This window comes from Zonotrichia leucophrys, chromosome 1, assembly GCF_028769735.1.
Source record: "Zonotrichia leucophrys gambelii isolate GWCS_2022_RI chromosome 1, RI_Zleu_2.0, whole genome shotgun sequence".
Classification (NCBI taxonomy): Eukaryota; Metazoa; Chordata; class Aves; order Passeriformes; family Passerellidae; genus Zonotrichia; species Zonotrichia leucophrys.
In genome coordinates this window covers 34,014,091-34,028,859 of record NC_088169.1, presented here as the reverse complement: position 1 = coordinate 34,028,859, position 14,769 = coordinate 34,014,091, and the positions used below count along the sequence as shown (strand labels likewise).

The window sequence follows — 14,769 nt, the reverse complement described above, 5'->3', positions numbered from 1 at the left end:
TCACCAAGCCAAGATTAGCAGTATGTCACAGTTAAAGAAAATATATCATTTGGGAAGGGGAGGGAGTGAAAATGTTTTAGGTTTAACTCTTGGTGGATCGTGGCTTTTTGCAGGTCAAAAGTACACAGTGTAATCCTGTCTTGTTCTTTTCCAGTAGTGTGGAAGATGATTCATACAAAGCATTCATTTGTTTTCCTGTGTTTAACTCTGGCCTCTGGCCACAAACAACCCCCTCCCCCCCATCCAAACAACAAACAACAAAACAAAAACACAAAGCAAAACACTCAAACCCTAAACAGTGACAAAAGTAAAAACAAATGCAGCTGCAGAGCAGCTGGTGTGATGATTTGCAGCACTGCTAGTTAAGAGATTATATTTAACTCTGTTAGCCCTTTCAAGGTTGATCCAGCATTTCTGAGATTTGCATGACCTCCCTCAATTGTAATCTTTATATGGATTCTCTGTTAAGAACATTTCTTTTAAATGTGATATATTTCATCAGGTTTCTGAGAATTTATCAGATACTGTAATTTTCCTTGTTTTTCCAAAGAAGCAGCAGGCTTAAGAAAAAACCATCAAACCTAGAGTTAGATATAGACCTAGAGTTAAGGAAGCCAAGCAAGCAATGAATAGGAATCAGTCTTGGACTATCACAAGGCTTATTTGTCAGTTTGGAAGTTAATTCTATATCTGTTACTAGACTAACAGTGAGATAAGGTTTTGGGCTCCAGGGAACTTGGTGGCAGAGGAGCTGTTAAAGTAACATGAGTGCAGTGAAGACAGGCTGGTTCTCTGCAGTCGTTTCTGGTCTTTCTAGGGAAAGTAAACTCAATACAAGCAAGTCTCTAAACAGCTTTCTTCTGCGTTTCAAATACATATTGAATTTGGCCTCTTTTTTTGACAGAGCGTTACATTATGAATTATTGGAGTGTATAGTTCAGCGTTTTTCTGCCTGAAGTAATTGAAAATGTTTTTATCTTACTTTTAGGATGGCCAAGATTCTGCGCGAAGGAACAGGACGAAGCAGGAAAGCGCTTGGCTCTTCAGGCTGTGGTACAGCTTTGATCATAAGTATCCTTTTGAAAACACAGCTTAGTTTCAAGGCATGAAATGATCACTTTTTTGCTTTCCATGTACCCATATGTAGCCCTAAGCACTTGATCTTTCTCCTGTTTGACTCTCAAGTATTTGACAGGCTCAAGACACAGAACCGAAGCTTGAATTCACTGGCTCAGCAGTCAGACATTTCATTTCCCTCATGCAGCGTGTGTGACACTTGCTGGAGGACAGAAACCAGTCAGAGATGAAGTACCTACCTAAACAATGAGACAGACAATTAACTGTTTCAGGTCTTCTGATTTGTTCTATTAATCTGTGCTTATTTTCAATGATGCTAATAGTACAAAGTAGGTTTCCAGTTCATTGTACATATCTTAGCCTCAACTCATTGCTCTGCAGAGCCGTCTGCTTTTGTGATGAAGTCCCAAAATCTGTGGTTGATTCCTAAAGAGGAAGTTCTGGAACTAAAAATCTACATGAGATCCAGCTGATCTCCTTAAGTATATCCAGAAGGTACTATGGGTATTAAAGCAGAGTGTCTCTGAGTGTATACAGTGCTATACAACATTTCTAAAGCTATTATTATACTATTCAGATCACCTTGTTTAAGATTCTGAGCAACTTTTGTGTAGCTGTCCTGTATTTCATGCTTATGGGTTTGGGGTTTTTTAATCTACTTAACTTAATCAGTATAATATTAACTATGACACATTAAGTATGTCACAGCTGCTCCTCCTTAACAGCTTAGAGTCACTTAGCAGAAAATGACAAAGATAATCTTGTGGCCATGGCAAGTCACACCTAGAAACACGGAGAAATTTCAATATAGAATTCCTAGTAATTTCTGGGGCAGCTAAATACACACACTGACCAGAGATAGGGCCTTAATGTTCTTGTAGCTTCCATGTGAGTCTTTTCACTGGTGTCATGGCCTTTGACTGATGAGAGATTGCTGGGCTGGTTGGAGCATGGTAGTTTCCTTCCATGCCTTGTGCAGAAGGCTTTCACACCCAGGCAGACCTAGCTAATTGGTTGAAAATAGCTCTTGCATCTTTGGGATAAAATATCTCTGTGACCAATGCTTTCAGACGCAGTCGTACTGACCCAAGGCACAGAAGGGAGTGTATGTGCTATTTTAAATATTCATAAATGCTTGTAATTCCAAGTTAACTCTTCAAATTCTGGTGACTGGCCTCAAAGTGCCTCAAGGTCAATTTTATTATTAAAAAAAAACCAAAAACAACAGAGAGACTTTGGTGCTAAAATCATGAACGGATCTGGCTGTGGCTGACTGCTTCTTTTTTTGTCTTTTTAAGAAGGAAGCAGAGCTGTCCTCTTCCCCTGCCTTTACAAAAGGGATGTGCCTGATGAAAGGAGTAGTTGGCAATGCTGACTTCCCTCAGCTGATGCTTGCAGAGAGAACAGTCCCTCCCTAGCAGCTGCAGCAAAGGCGGGGGGAGTGCCTGGAGAAAATTACAGCATAACTACCTGCTTCACAGAAACTTAAAGGGTCCTGACAGTGCACTCCCTTTTTTTTTTTTTCTCCAGTAGTGACTAGCATTATTTAGGAAAAGTTTCTGTGAAGTTTGTGCCAAGGAAACTGACATTGAGAGGCAGAACTGTCTTACTGTATGTAGAAGTAAAAGTTGCTCCTTCTGTTGGAAGGAGGCATTCAGACAAGCATTGGTACAGATGGGATGATCTTTAGAATTGCCACCTCTATATCTATGGCTCAATGTTTGGGGTTTTTTTTTGCTGGTGCATTCACTTGGTTTCTGGGTAGAAAGGCAGATTATCTCAAAATCCACTCTTTGCAAGAGAGCTTAACTTGAAAAAGATGTGAGTGACAGAAAAGTGTGCTCCAGAGCTCACTATTGCCTGCAGGGCTCTGTACACATGGGTGAGTGGGAACTTCACTCCTGTGGAATGCAGAGTTCACTTAGTGTTGTGGGCTGTTCCCTGGCTTCACCCACAACTGTTAAACATGGAGAAAAGTGCAACTTTGATGAAGCAGCAGATGTCTTCAACGGGGCTTGTTTTTTCATGGCTGAGTTGCTGCCTGTCTGGCACAGGGCAGGATGGAGCCTGGGTGAGAGCAAGGGCAGAGCTTGTTTCTTTCCAGGAATGGGTGTAACTACACTCTTAGGGAAGGAGGAAAGGAGGAAACATAACTCTGCTGGAGTAAACAGCTATGCCAGGCTCTGCTAAAGGGAAGGGATAGCTCTCTCCTAAAACAACCCCCTTTTAACCCCCTCTTTACCCTAAGCATCTTAGTGGGTTGGGAGGAAAACGATTATATTTCCAAATGGACTTGATTCTCTCCGTGCTGAGAGGCCTAAGAAAGTAACTAGAATACCTGCAACTTATATATTTGAATTTAAAATAAGATTGATTGATTCATGTGCTAGCCAAGATCAACATTCTGCTTTTTAACAGAAACACATATTTTGACTCTTGGGTATTTTTTCAGGCAAATCAACAGTGTGGAGTATTCATGTGAAAAGTGTGGATTTATCAGGGCACAGACTATAAAATAGGGGTAAAGATGCTTTCCTGTCCCATGCCCATGTCCCCTCAGTGTCATCTAGGTAGCACTGCTTTCCTCTGACACTGTTGTACGTGTTTCATTCAGTTTTCCCTTTGCCTGTCTCGCTCCACGTGGTAAATATACGTGCACTGCAGAAATGTCTGTGAGCATTGCCAGGATAATACCTCTGGTTGCACCTCTGGCTCAGTAACCAGCAGATCAAGTGCCTATATTGCTTTGAGGATGTTGAATGAACAGAGTTTCTGTATTTCCCTATATTGAGCCATGCAGGAATGTCAACTTGCTGCCTATAGCTTGCAACCTTGACACCATGCTCCCATCTTCAGAGCAGAAATACCCTTGGACCTTTCAACACTAAAGCACCTTTGGTTTCTCCTTTTTACTTGAGAGCACAGAACCTTGAAACTCTTTGAAACTTGTAAAAAGAAAGTTAGCTAGTGGTCCTTGCAGAAGATTAGTGAGTAAAGAAACTGCCCTTGAAACAACCAAGGGGAAAATGTTGGGGGGGTGTTTTACGTACAATTATTGCATATCACAGTTGAAAGGCAGAACCACATTTATGCACAATTGTCTCTTTATTTTCAGTAGTGGTTTTTGAGCACTGGTGTGTTTTCCTTAACTGCTGAAGTTATTTAAAGCCAATTCTCACTCACAGTGGCCCTCCACTGACCACAACGCTGCCCAGCTGGTGTGGCCTGATTGCCCGCTGTCTGACAAGTCCCCAGGTCTATGATGTAAGTAGAACAATTCAATGCCTCCTGTTTTGTTTTTTTTTCATGTATTAAACTTCAGGAAATCGATGTTTTTTCTTTTTTAAGTAATGTCCTGGTTTCAGCTGGTCTGATAGACATACTGCAAGAAAGTCCTGGTTTTCCTAGGCAGAAAAGGTTTAAGATTGTCTCCCCTGAGGCAAAAACTTCTGGTGTTTGAGATCAGGAATTATCTTATTGTTCAAATACTACATTAGAAAAATAACAATTAATGATATGGGGGAATTACATGCCTAGTCAATAACCCAGTTCAGTGAATCACTTCAAAATATGAATTCCCTTCTCAAGGCTTTTGGACAAGATTCTTTGCCTGTTACTGCTAAACTTCGATGTCTCCCTAGAGATGTCACTGACACATTTACCCAGCTGGAAAAAAACCTGGTAGGACTTCCCTTCATTGTTTCCACTGCAAAATTTGAGATCAGATTTCAGAAACTGTTAATCAGTTACTTATCTCAGTCTGGAAGGTCTTTACAGCCATGTCTTGCAATAATTAGTGCTCTGTTCTCGTATTACTCTTGTAGGATCCTGATACTTCTTATCTGTACAGTGCTTCTGAAATCGACAACCTTTCATAAGCTGCTTGTAAATAAAGCCATATTTCTGTGTGGGACATCTCAAATTTGCAGGTTCTCTGGGATATTAATATTTCTATGCTCAAGTAGTCTTGGACCAGTTGTCCATTAACCATTTCCTAAAAATTATTAATTCTAATTGCAACTTTGAAATCTTCCCCACAGTTCTTTCTGGATATCATTAGCACCTTACTTGTACCTGATAGAAAAATTTCAAAGAACTTTGCGGTACCTGTTGCCCATTTGGAACTACAGTAATGCAAGAAATTGGCCTAGTTCCCATCTTTGCAATGGCACTGGAGGTCTTGAAGGCACTGGAAGGATTGGAAGGCATCCATCAGATCAATTAGCCCTTGTGCACTACCCATATATCTGCCCTTTTATGATCTTATGAGAGTAATTGTCCAGTAACTGAGGATCTAACCAGAATGAACATGCAAGTTTGACTCTCATTTTCTCTTATAGTTAGCTCTTTTTCTTCTTTTTTTTTCCTCATTACTCATCATTGTTAGCTACCACCAGATGTGGAAACTTACTGTTTAATGGATTGGCTCTGTGAAACACACAGGACATTAACTTCATTAAATATGCTTGTTAGGTTGTATACTTTGTTAAGGTGTATAATATGGAACTTTCCTATTGTATTCTCTTTCCTGATCCTATTTCAGTGCAATTGTCTTAGGAAAGAATATGATTTTGAAGTTTTATTTCTAGCTTCTTTTCAAGATTTCTGAACCCTGCAGTTGCTTTGTCTTTTTGTTTCTTTACATGGCTGACTTTGCCACAGCACTTGGCTATGACATTTCATTACTGGTTAATAAGCTGTGGAATCTTTTTGCCTTTCTATTAAATGCAGGTGAAGCAACAGAGATGGCCATGTCTTTGTGGGGACAGAAACTACTTGGAATAATGTTTTTGTGAGGTATTTCCAGGAAAATTAAGTGGCACACCTGTGAGAATTAAGGACTGAAGATTGTCAGTTAAACAAGAAAAATAAAAAGTGTGTAAATGTTTAATAAAGTATAGCATAGCTGTAAAATATTTTTCCCAAACAAGTGTTAAATCCTGGATCTCATTCCAGATGCATGTCTGAGTTATGATATCTATATAGAGAAGAAAGCAGTAAGTATGTGGCTATGCTGACTGTATATTTGTAGATTGGTTTTAGCTTTTGTTGTTTCAGGTTTTTTTTTTTTTCTTCTCGGGCTTCATCACAACCTTACTTAGAACTCACTCTCACTTCCACAAGTGGGAGTAGGTCTTTTTAATTAAATGCCAAGGGGGGGTTCAAAAGTCTGAAAGTCAAATAATTCTCCAATGCAGCCCACCCACAACTTATTCCTCAGCATGAGATCGTGTCCTCTAAGCCTCAATTTGCATGGAGAATGTGCAGGGCTCTGAGTCAGCCTACAAGGGTGAGGTACAGTGGATTTTTTTCCAGAGATGATGTTACTGTTCCTTGCTGACATTCTCCCACTGCTTTAAGGCTGTGCCGCTGGGCTGTTTCCAACCCAGACAGACAAGCTGGAATTTAAAGCACGAAAAGGTGCTGCAGTTAGCAGTTTAAATTTTGAAAGTTATAATTTTAATCACTTTTTCTCTTATCTGGTGTTGTTTTCAGTGCATGACCAAACTGATGTAGGTCAGTTATTTTGCTTTTTCTTTTGAAATGTCCTTTGAAACTTTGAGTAATTTTCTGTTCTATCAGTCATTTATTCCAAGTGAAATAAGCCCTCCTGGGGATACTTTGTTGTTGTTGTTTGTTTGTTTCGGGGCTCTTGCACACTTTAAAAAAAGTATTTCTTGCACATACACTGTATGTAAGACAACTTGGTATGAAACTAGAAAGAATTGAAGTAATTTATAAATATGCAAGCCCAGTGAAGAAACTTGATTGCAATCTTTGGAGGAGATAACTCAAAATGAATGGGAAAACTGTTCAGCCAGGCTTCCCCCTTCCCCCTCCTTAGTGGTTCTAGCTTCATAGCAAAAATTACTTAGTTTCCTTGGTGAATTTAAATTCAGCTGAGAAAGAGAGAAATTAAACGGACCATCAGGTTTAAGTTTGAATATATTTTGCATGCATGCTTTCATTTTGGAGCCACAGGATAAGTAACTTGTAATGCAAGTTCTGTTATCTGTGGTGCCTGTTTTGTGTTCAGCACCAGCATTTGTGATGCCAGCACTTTGCACATGCATCATACTTTGCTTGTGCTTTTTTTTACATTGTCTTAGGAGGCAATAAAGACTGGCTTTGTGAGCAGTAACTCAATTTAAATAAGCTTTTATAACAAAAAACATCTCCAGCATGTATTCTTAGGAGCAGGGACAGGTTTTACCACAAAGAGGACAGTCTGCAGAGAGGTCCCTCAAGGTTATGGTCAGCATATCAAAGCAGAATTCAGGCTTTTGCAGATTTGGATTCAGATCTTTAGCCATTCTAGTGTGTCAGTTTCAGTAGTGTCGTTCAGACCTGTGTTTTCTGAGTGAATTGAAGCTTTTCCTACAGAACCTTAGGGGATTGCAGAGGCCTGTTCAGGGTTATTCTTGGGAGTATTTCAAGTCTCTGTGGATCTATTTGGATATATTTCCTGTCTTTCTTGAACGAATTGTTCATGCTATATGAAACACGATAAGTTTATTCACCCATCCTCTTTGTTTGCAAACATAGTAAAACTGTATAGTACATGAGATTTTTCGTGGGTGTTCCCAATATAGGAAATAAAATCCATGCTGCTTGCAGTACTATTCAGAATGGGAACAAATAAGAGGACCTTGGCTCGTACAAGGCGATGTTTGTTCACTACCTTGAGAGAAAGCTCAGTGTTTTCTCTGGAACTGATCATGTTTAGGTACATGTAAGTCCAGCCTGGGACAAACCAAGAAAGACTGGATCAGGATCTACCATGTAGTATAAAGCCTGTGACCCTCTCTTTCAGTATCACATATCCAAGAACTCCTCAGCCCTTTGGGGAAGCTCAAGTGTAGTGTGTTCTTACAGTTTCTTATCTGCTAGGTGGCTGCAGGGCTTCACTGCTCAACAGCATCGTGGAGACAGGAGGTGCTTTGGGAGCTTGCTGCAGCCACTTCACACGTGGGCTGGTGCAGCAATACCTTCTGGTGCTCTGCTAGCTCTGCCTTCCCCTCCTTGGTGCCTCTCCAAGGGCAAAAACCATGGAGGGGAACGTGTGACAGACCTTAGCAGCTTCTTTGACTTTTTAAAACATAATCAGTCAACAGTAGCAGATTTCCTTCTTCTTACTCACTTTTCTGATTTTTCATCCTTATTTGAATGCCTCTTCAAAACAATACATCTACAGATACCAGATTTTCCTAAACTGATTATTTTGTGACCCTTTTAATAATTTTGGTCTTGTTCCACAGACTTTTTTTAACAACTAAAAGATTGCAAAGGCTATTTATGCCAATTATAGCTGAAACCCTTCACTTCTCCCTTTTTTTTTTCTATTTAAGATGGTGCCAATAGGTCAGTGTTTTCTCTGTGATCAAAAAGCAAGTGTCCTAACCCATATTTGCTCTTTGAGAACAGTGTGCTCTCTTTTAGACTAACCCTGTCACAAAAAAGCAATGATAAATTTGGATGCCATGAAGGTTCTAAGAAATTAGCATTCCTTCGAAGTAGAGCTTGTCTTGCACCCAACACTGAACTGCACCATTTCTTTCGTTGATTTTGGCAAACTCCTGACACCTCTTCTAGTCCTTGTTAGTTATATATTCTGTATCATCTAGAGGCTTCTGGTGCTTCATTTTGTCTGATTATCTTTCTGACATAATGATAGGAAGCTTTCCCGGGAAGTTTTATTTAGCCAGGAGCTGCATTTTTCATCATGGACAGGTTAATCAGCATTTTCCATCTCCAGTGCCCTGAACTCCTGTTCTGCAGTGGAGGCAGAGCTTTCTGTTCACGTTGATCCCAGACATCCCATCTCACACGGCCTGTGCCCCCCTTGCTTTGCCGCAGTGCAAGGAAATAATAATTTTGAGAACGCAGCCCGATCCGTGTCCAGCCTACCGAGGGACAGCAGTACACATTGCAGCTCCTGCTAAGCACTGCAGAGCCATTCATGTGGGGAAATAATTGCTTTCTGTTGCAACAAAGCAAGCTTATAGCACTGATTAGGATTTTCTTCAAATATGAAGAAATCCCATTTTCTGACCAATTCAGCTATTTTGCCTTTTACCACGTTAAACAGGAGTGGAACACGGTACAATTGTTGCTGTATTATGCTGTGATAGAGAAATGAAGTGCTTTATTGCACTTTGGCAATTTCTATTCTCTGACTAAATATTTCAATCCATCTGTGCCAAAATAAATTCACAGGGTTTTGTGAGCCACTTAAATGATTTTGAGAAGAAAACACATTAGAACTAGTTACAAAACTATGAAGCAAGGATTTTGTTGTATCCATCCTTTATGGCTCAGGACCATGCCGAAGAACTAGGTCAAGTAATTCTTTATTTAGGAATAGGTAAAAGTAAGGAGATAGTTTGAAAAAATATTAGTTAGTTATTGATGTGTAACAAAAAGGTGTTGAAGAATTCTTGAATACAGGGGTTTTGGGCTTTTTGAGTTCTTATTGACATGCATGAAAAGTTTACTAATGAATTTGACTAATTAACAACAGATGCAACTCTGTATCTGGAGTGGCTCAACTGTGCTTGGTCTCCTGAACTGCCCTCTAAATTGTCATGCAAACCCCAATATGTACCACTCATCTCTTGCACTTCTGGTGTACTTCCAGTGCTACTTAATCCTGGGTTACCCGTTCTATAACCTAGTTCTTGGCTTCAGCTCCCTCTCATCTCTCCCCAGCAGCAGTAGTTATACAGGGAACAGTAAGCTGATTTGCAAACACTGAGTTCAAGGTTATTTTTAACATTTCTTAAGGTGGAACCTTATCTCTTCTGTATTGACATGTAAGATAATTCTTCAATTATGTTTTGGGCAAAGAAAGGTGCTGTGCACTGTATAAAGATTTTTCTTTTTTCTTTCTCTTTTCAGAATCAGGAACAGCTTCGAGAAGAGGATTCTGATTTTATTCTGAATGATGGTGACCTTACCGTGACATATGGTGATACAACAATAACTGCAAATGGTTCTTCTGGCCCCCATACAGCTACCACTAACCTCGACAGCAGGAGAACAAAAAGCAGTTCAGAGGAAGCACTGGAATGTGATTTGGGAGCAGCAGATCATGAAGTTACAAGCAGGGGTACCCGGCTAGTATTTCCTCTGGAATACAATGCATGATTACTGACTCAGTAAAAATAACTCTTGCTCTGTGAATGGATCAAGGAAGACTGCAGGCCACTGTGTCACTTGAGGTGGGGGTGTTTAAATAAACAAGTTAACACACAGAAGTGGTTTCACTAGGGTCTGAAGATGTCACCTATTTTTTACTCAAGATGCTGACAGTGGGGTTTTCTATATGTCTGAAAATAGACAAATGAGAAAACTGGTTATTCTCCTCTTTCCAACTGCTTATCAAATCCAAGTATAACTAGCATGCTGCAATTGTCTTGTTCAGCTGCAGCAGCTCTCTCTCTGAAGAGAGGTACATGAAAATGTCATAGAACTGAGCTTGTCTTGGCTTAGCTTGAGAATGTGAAAGGACAACTATAAACTTGAAAATTATTAAGAGACAAAAAAGATTGTGTGTGTATCTGAATGTGAAGAGATCCATTGTTAACTTCTCTCTTGAGGTTGAGGAAACTCAAGTGAAATGGGACAGTAAACATTAGAGTTACAGATGTGTGAATGAAAGACTGGGGAATCTGTTACTGCAAAATGTACTTAATCTATTTCAGGGAAAAAAAGGGAAAATAAGATTTCTTCGCTGGCCAGCTGTTTAAATAGGAAGGCCATGAAAGCTACTTGTCCCTTTAGCTTTGGGCAACTTGACTATTACTCTTAGCCTAACTTCTAGTGCCTCAAAAGAAAAACATCCAGCTTCCTGTGGTCTAAGATGTACCTGAAGCCAACGTGAACCTGGAGCCAGGCTCTCATGGGTAGCAGTCACAAAGTAAAACTTTCTTTCATATGAAGATAGTTGGAAACTTGGGCTGGAGAAAACAGCAGATAGGAGGAGGAGAGAAATAAAGAGAGAGAGAGAGAGGGGCAGTATTGAACTTGCATGGAACCAGGAGGTTTCATATTGCTCAGAAGACTTCATGGACTCTGCTTACAGTTCTTGTGTGTGATAAACAGCAAGCATCTAATTAAACAGACAAACAAATACTACTGTTTTTACCATTTGTGACTATCCTAAAAGAAAGCTGTTTACCCTTGTTCTCTCTCGCAGAGTAGATGTGAAACTTCAGTGGGGCATTGCACAACAGCATATAAGCTACAGAAGTGATGAACTGTAGTATCATCTTAAATGTGAAAAGGGAAGAATCTCTGACTAGTATTTAGCCCACTTACATGTAGGCTAGCTTTAACTTATTGCTAAATGCTTTTTAATTTCCAGATGACGAGATAATCATTGTCTTTGCCAATAGCTGAAAATGTATGCTTTGAAGAGCCTTTCAGCTATTTAAAGCATGCTAAAATGTGATTTCATTCTCATGTCTCAAAAGATTTATTTTTTTAAAGAGTTTGTGGCCCACTAACGTGATGTAATATCAGTTTGTCCAAAAAGTGTGTTTTTCTTGCTGCCATTTCAGTTGTTCCTCTCATAAAACTGTGTATAAATACCCACTCTGTTTTTCCTTAACTATTAAACTTATTGGGCTAACCTCAGTACGTGAACTTCCTGCTGCAGAGGAACTTTGCAGTTGTGTTGTCTAGTCTGCTTTCTTTCAAATGTGTCCTCTAATGAGTGATCTACCTCCCTGTCTGTCCCTGCAAGGCAAATTTATAAAGGGTATTGATCTGTAAAGACCGTCTCACATTATTAAGAAAAGAGATGAGGATTTTTTGTGGAAAAATTGTAAAACCAATATAGAATCACAGAATATTCCCAGTTGGGAGGGATCCACAAGGACCATTAAGTCCAGCTCCTGGCCCTGCACAGCACCATCCCCAAGGGTCACACCTTGTGCCTGAGAGTGTTGTCCAAAGGCTTCTTGAGCTCTGTCAGGCTGGTGCTGTGACCACTGCCCTGGGGAGCTGTTCCAGGGCCCAATCACCCTCTGGCAGAAGAACCTTTTTCTAATATCCTGCCTGAATCTTCCCTGACACAGCTTCAGGCCATTCCCTGGGCCCTGTCACTGGTCACCACAGAGAAAGATCAGTGCCTGCCCCTCCTCTTCCCCTCCTGAGGAAGTTGTAGGCTGCAGTGAGGGAGCTTTGCTCTTAAATGGTGCAGCGTAACAAACCCTGATGAAGATGGCAGAGCAGAACAACTCCTTTGCAGGCCCACATGTGTTTTGCAAAAAAAGCCCTAATTCTCTTCACTTCCCTGGGAGCCCAGGCAGTTTATCAGTTAAAGCTGAGGAGCCATGAGCAATCCTGTGACTGCCAGGAGCCCTGCTACACCCAGGGGCCCAGCACTGGAATTTCCAGGGTGCTTTCCGTGAGAGGTGTTCCAAGCGCTGCTGGCTCCAGGAGCAGCTCTGATCCTCGATCTCCAGTTATCAGAAAGGAGGAGCACCATGACAAGAGTGTTTACACTCTCTGCTGCATGTCTGCCATGCAATGTAAACTGGCTTTTCTGATAAGCCTGAACAAGGCTGAAGTATCACATACTTGGTTCTTGACCAAGTCTAGCCCTATTCCAAGGATGCATGTTTTCTGGCCTATGAAAAGACCAAAAAAAAAATTATTTGCTTTGACAATGAAGGAATTGCCTTTGGGGAAAGGATTGCAGGAATTTTAACTGGAGGAGAGAAAAGAATTCTTTTTTTGGCTGACCTTCCAAAGAGCTGATCTGAAGCAAGTAAATAGCAAAGGTTAAAATGACGTCCATTATTTATGAAATGATGGCTACTATGTTTTACTCCTGGGGGGAAGGAAATCTCTCACAGTAGGAATTCTAGCAACCTTAACAGATATTGTGAGCTGCTCATGCTACTTAGGAGGCCAGATTCTGTGATTTTTGTCTTTATAATAAGATTGGCATGGTCCTTCATGGATAATATCAATTTAACTCCAATTGCAGTCTCTCTTTAGACAGTGTTGGTCAGCAGAATGTCTTTTAGTCTTATTCTGGACAATAAAACCCTAATATGCCTTTCAAAGAAAGGTTCAGTGTTTCTTTTAACTCTGAAGCAGCTCCCTGGAATAACATGCTTGACCTCAGCCTTGGCAGACATGGTGTCTGCTTCTGCACAAGTGTGGGAATGGAATTTGGATACTCTCAAGCCTAAACTTCATATGCTTTTCTTTAACATTTGGGGGAGGACCTTTTTGGGGGAGAAACCAGAGAAGTTACAGATGCATCAGCAGGGAGTATTCCTCTCCAAAATTACTGAACTCATGACCCACTGAAACTTTAGAAGAAAGGGAAGACAACCCACGACTAGGAGACACAGAGCATCCAGGAGAAAAGCAGCCAGTAAATGCCCTGGACTGGCTATGAACAACCTTGGTCATAATCAGACTTTCAGAAAGTAGGACAAAGCTGCTGAACAGGTTAAACACATTAATCAGTCAAAATCATGTAGATTAACAAATTCAAATATCCCTGTATTGGAAAATACTTTTTGTAAGAAGCAGCCCATGCAAGCCTTATTTTTAATGCAGAAGCAGGATCCCAGGGTTTAGGGGAGAGCTTAATATGGCACAGTGAAAAACCACAGATACTTCTTGGTCTGGAATTTTTGGGAGCGCCATTCTGAAAAATAACTTCCAGTAGAAATAAGCCTGCAAAGTGAAAGAGGAGGAAAGTGTGGAGGAAACAGTGAATTACAAAGCCAGGAAATGGTTTAAACAGGCAGCTCTACTGTGGGAACAGCACTGTAAACAATTGCTATTCTTAATCTTGCAGTCCTAAATGCTGAGAAGTTATGTTGGCTTCTGCATACCTTATCTAAAACAAGGGCTGTGGGATAATGCAAAAGTTATAAAACCACCCCATTCTAACTGATCACAAAATGCAAGGCTTTTGCAGGGTAGCACTGACTTTCTTCTACTCCAGAGTAAGGAAAGTAACTTTGAACAATTTTTTTAAAGTAACCTCACATCATTACTATGTTTTCCTGATTCTAAACTGCCTATAGTAATGTTGAGAGCAGTTCTTAGGGTAACATTAGTGTGGTAAATATGGAGGAGCCTTATGAAACATGCACACTTACAAACAGGATGCAAATGCTTATCTAATATTTGAATCTGTGTTGCAGACTCAAAATAACATTTCATATCTTCATCTGATACTTGCAATTTATATAAGATTTTGTCATAGAAATTAAACAGTTGCAACAAAGCACTTGAATATTAGAATCAGTTCAGATTTTCAGGTAATAAAATTATCTATCTCATTTGGCTGCTTTATTCACTCTTCCTCTGGTACTTTCTTGATAATAATCTATTTTGCACTGTCCCACATGGACTTGCTGTCATCCAAAAAGCCAGTAGGTTTGAAGATTTATCTAGGGACTGAATGTTAAATGGGTGAGCCAGCTCATTATAATTTATTCTGGAATAAAAGACTTTATTATTTGCCTGCACTGTCTCTATCAGGGAGCTTGCTGGTGGAGAAAGGTATGTGCAGGAGGGAGAGCAGCCCTGGCTTATTGAACACCTGCTAATCTGCCAAGGGCAATGCCAGTGCTCCCCTCAGGTTCTTGTGCAATAGTACAGAGCCAGAAAGATTTCTATTGGTGCATGCAAGGGAGCAGCAATCTTTGTCCTAGG

General features: G+C 40.3%; 1 protein-coding gene across 2 annotated transcripts in view; it reads left to right on the top strand.

Moving 5' to 3' along the window:
* The window catches only part of SLC9A7 (solute carrier family 9 member A7), a 69,467-nt gene extending 57,743 nt beyond the window's left edge, over positions 1 to 11,724 (top strand). For both annotated transcript variants that reach the window (XM_064711516.1, XM_064711523.1), the window contains 3 exons: positions 989 to 1,071; positions 4,236 to 4,341; positions 9,976 to 11,724. In XM_064711516.1, the coding sequence (XP_064567586.1) occupies positions 989 to 1,071; positions 4,236 to 4,341; positions 9,976 to 10,224 (438 nt within the window). In that variant the 3' untranslated portion in view covers positions 10,225 to 11,724. The remainder of the gene's footprint in view (positions 1 to 988; positions 1,072 to 4,235; positions 4,342 to 9,975) is intronic.
* The last annotated feature ends 3,045 nt before the right edge of the window (positions 11,725 to 14,769 follow it).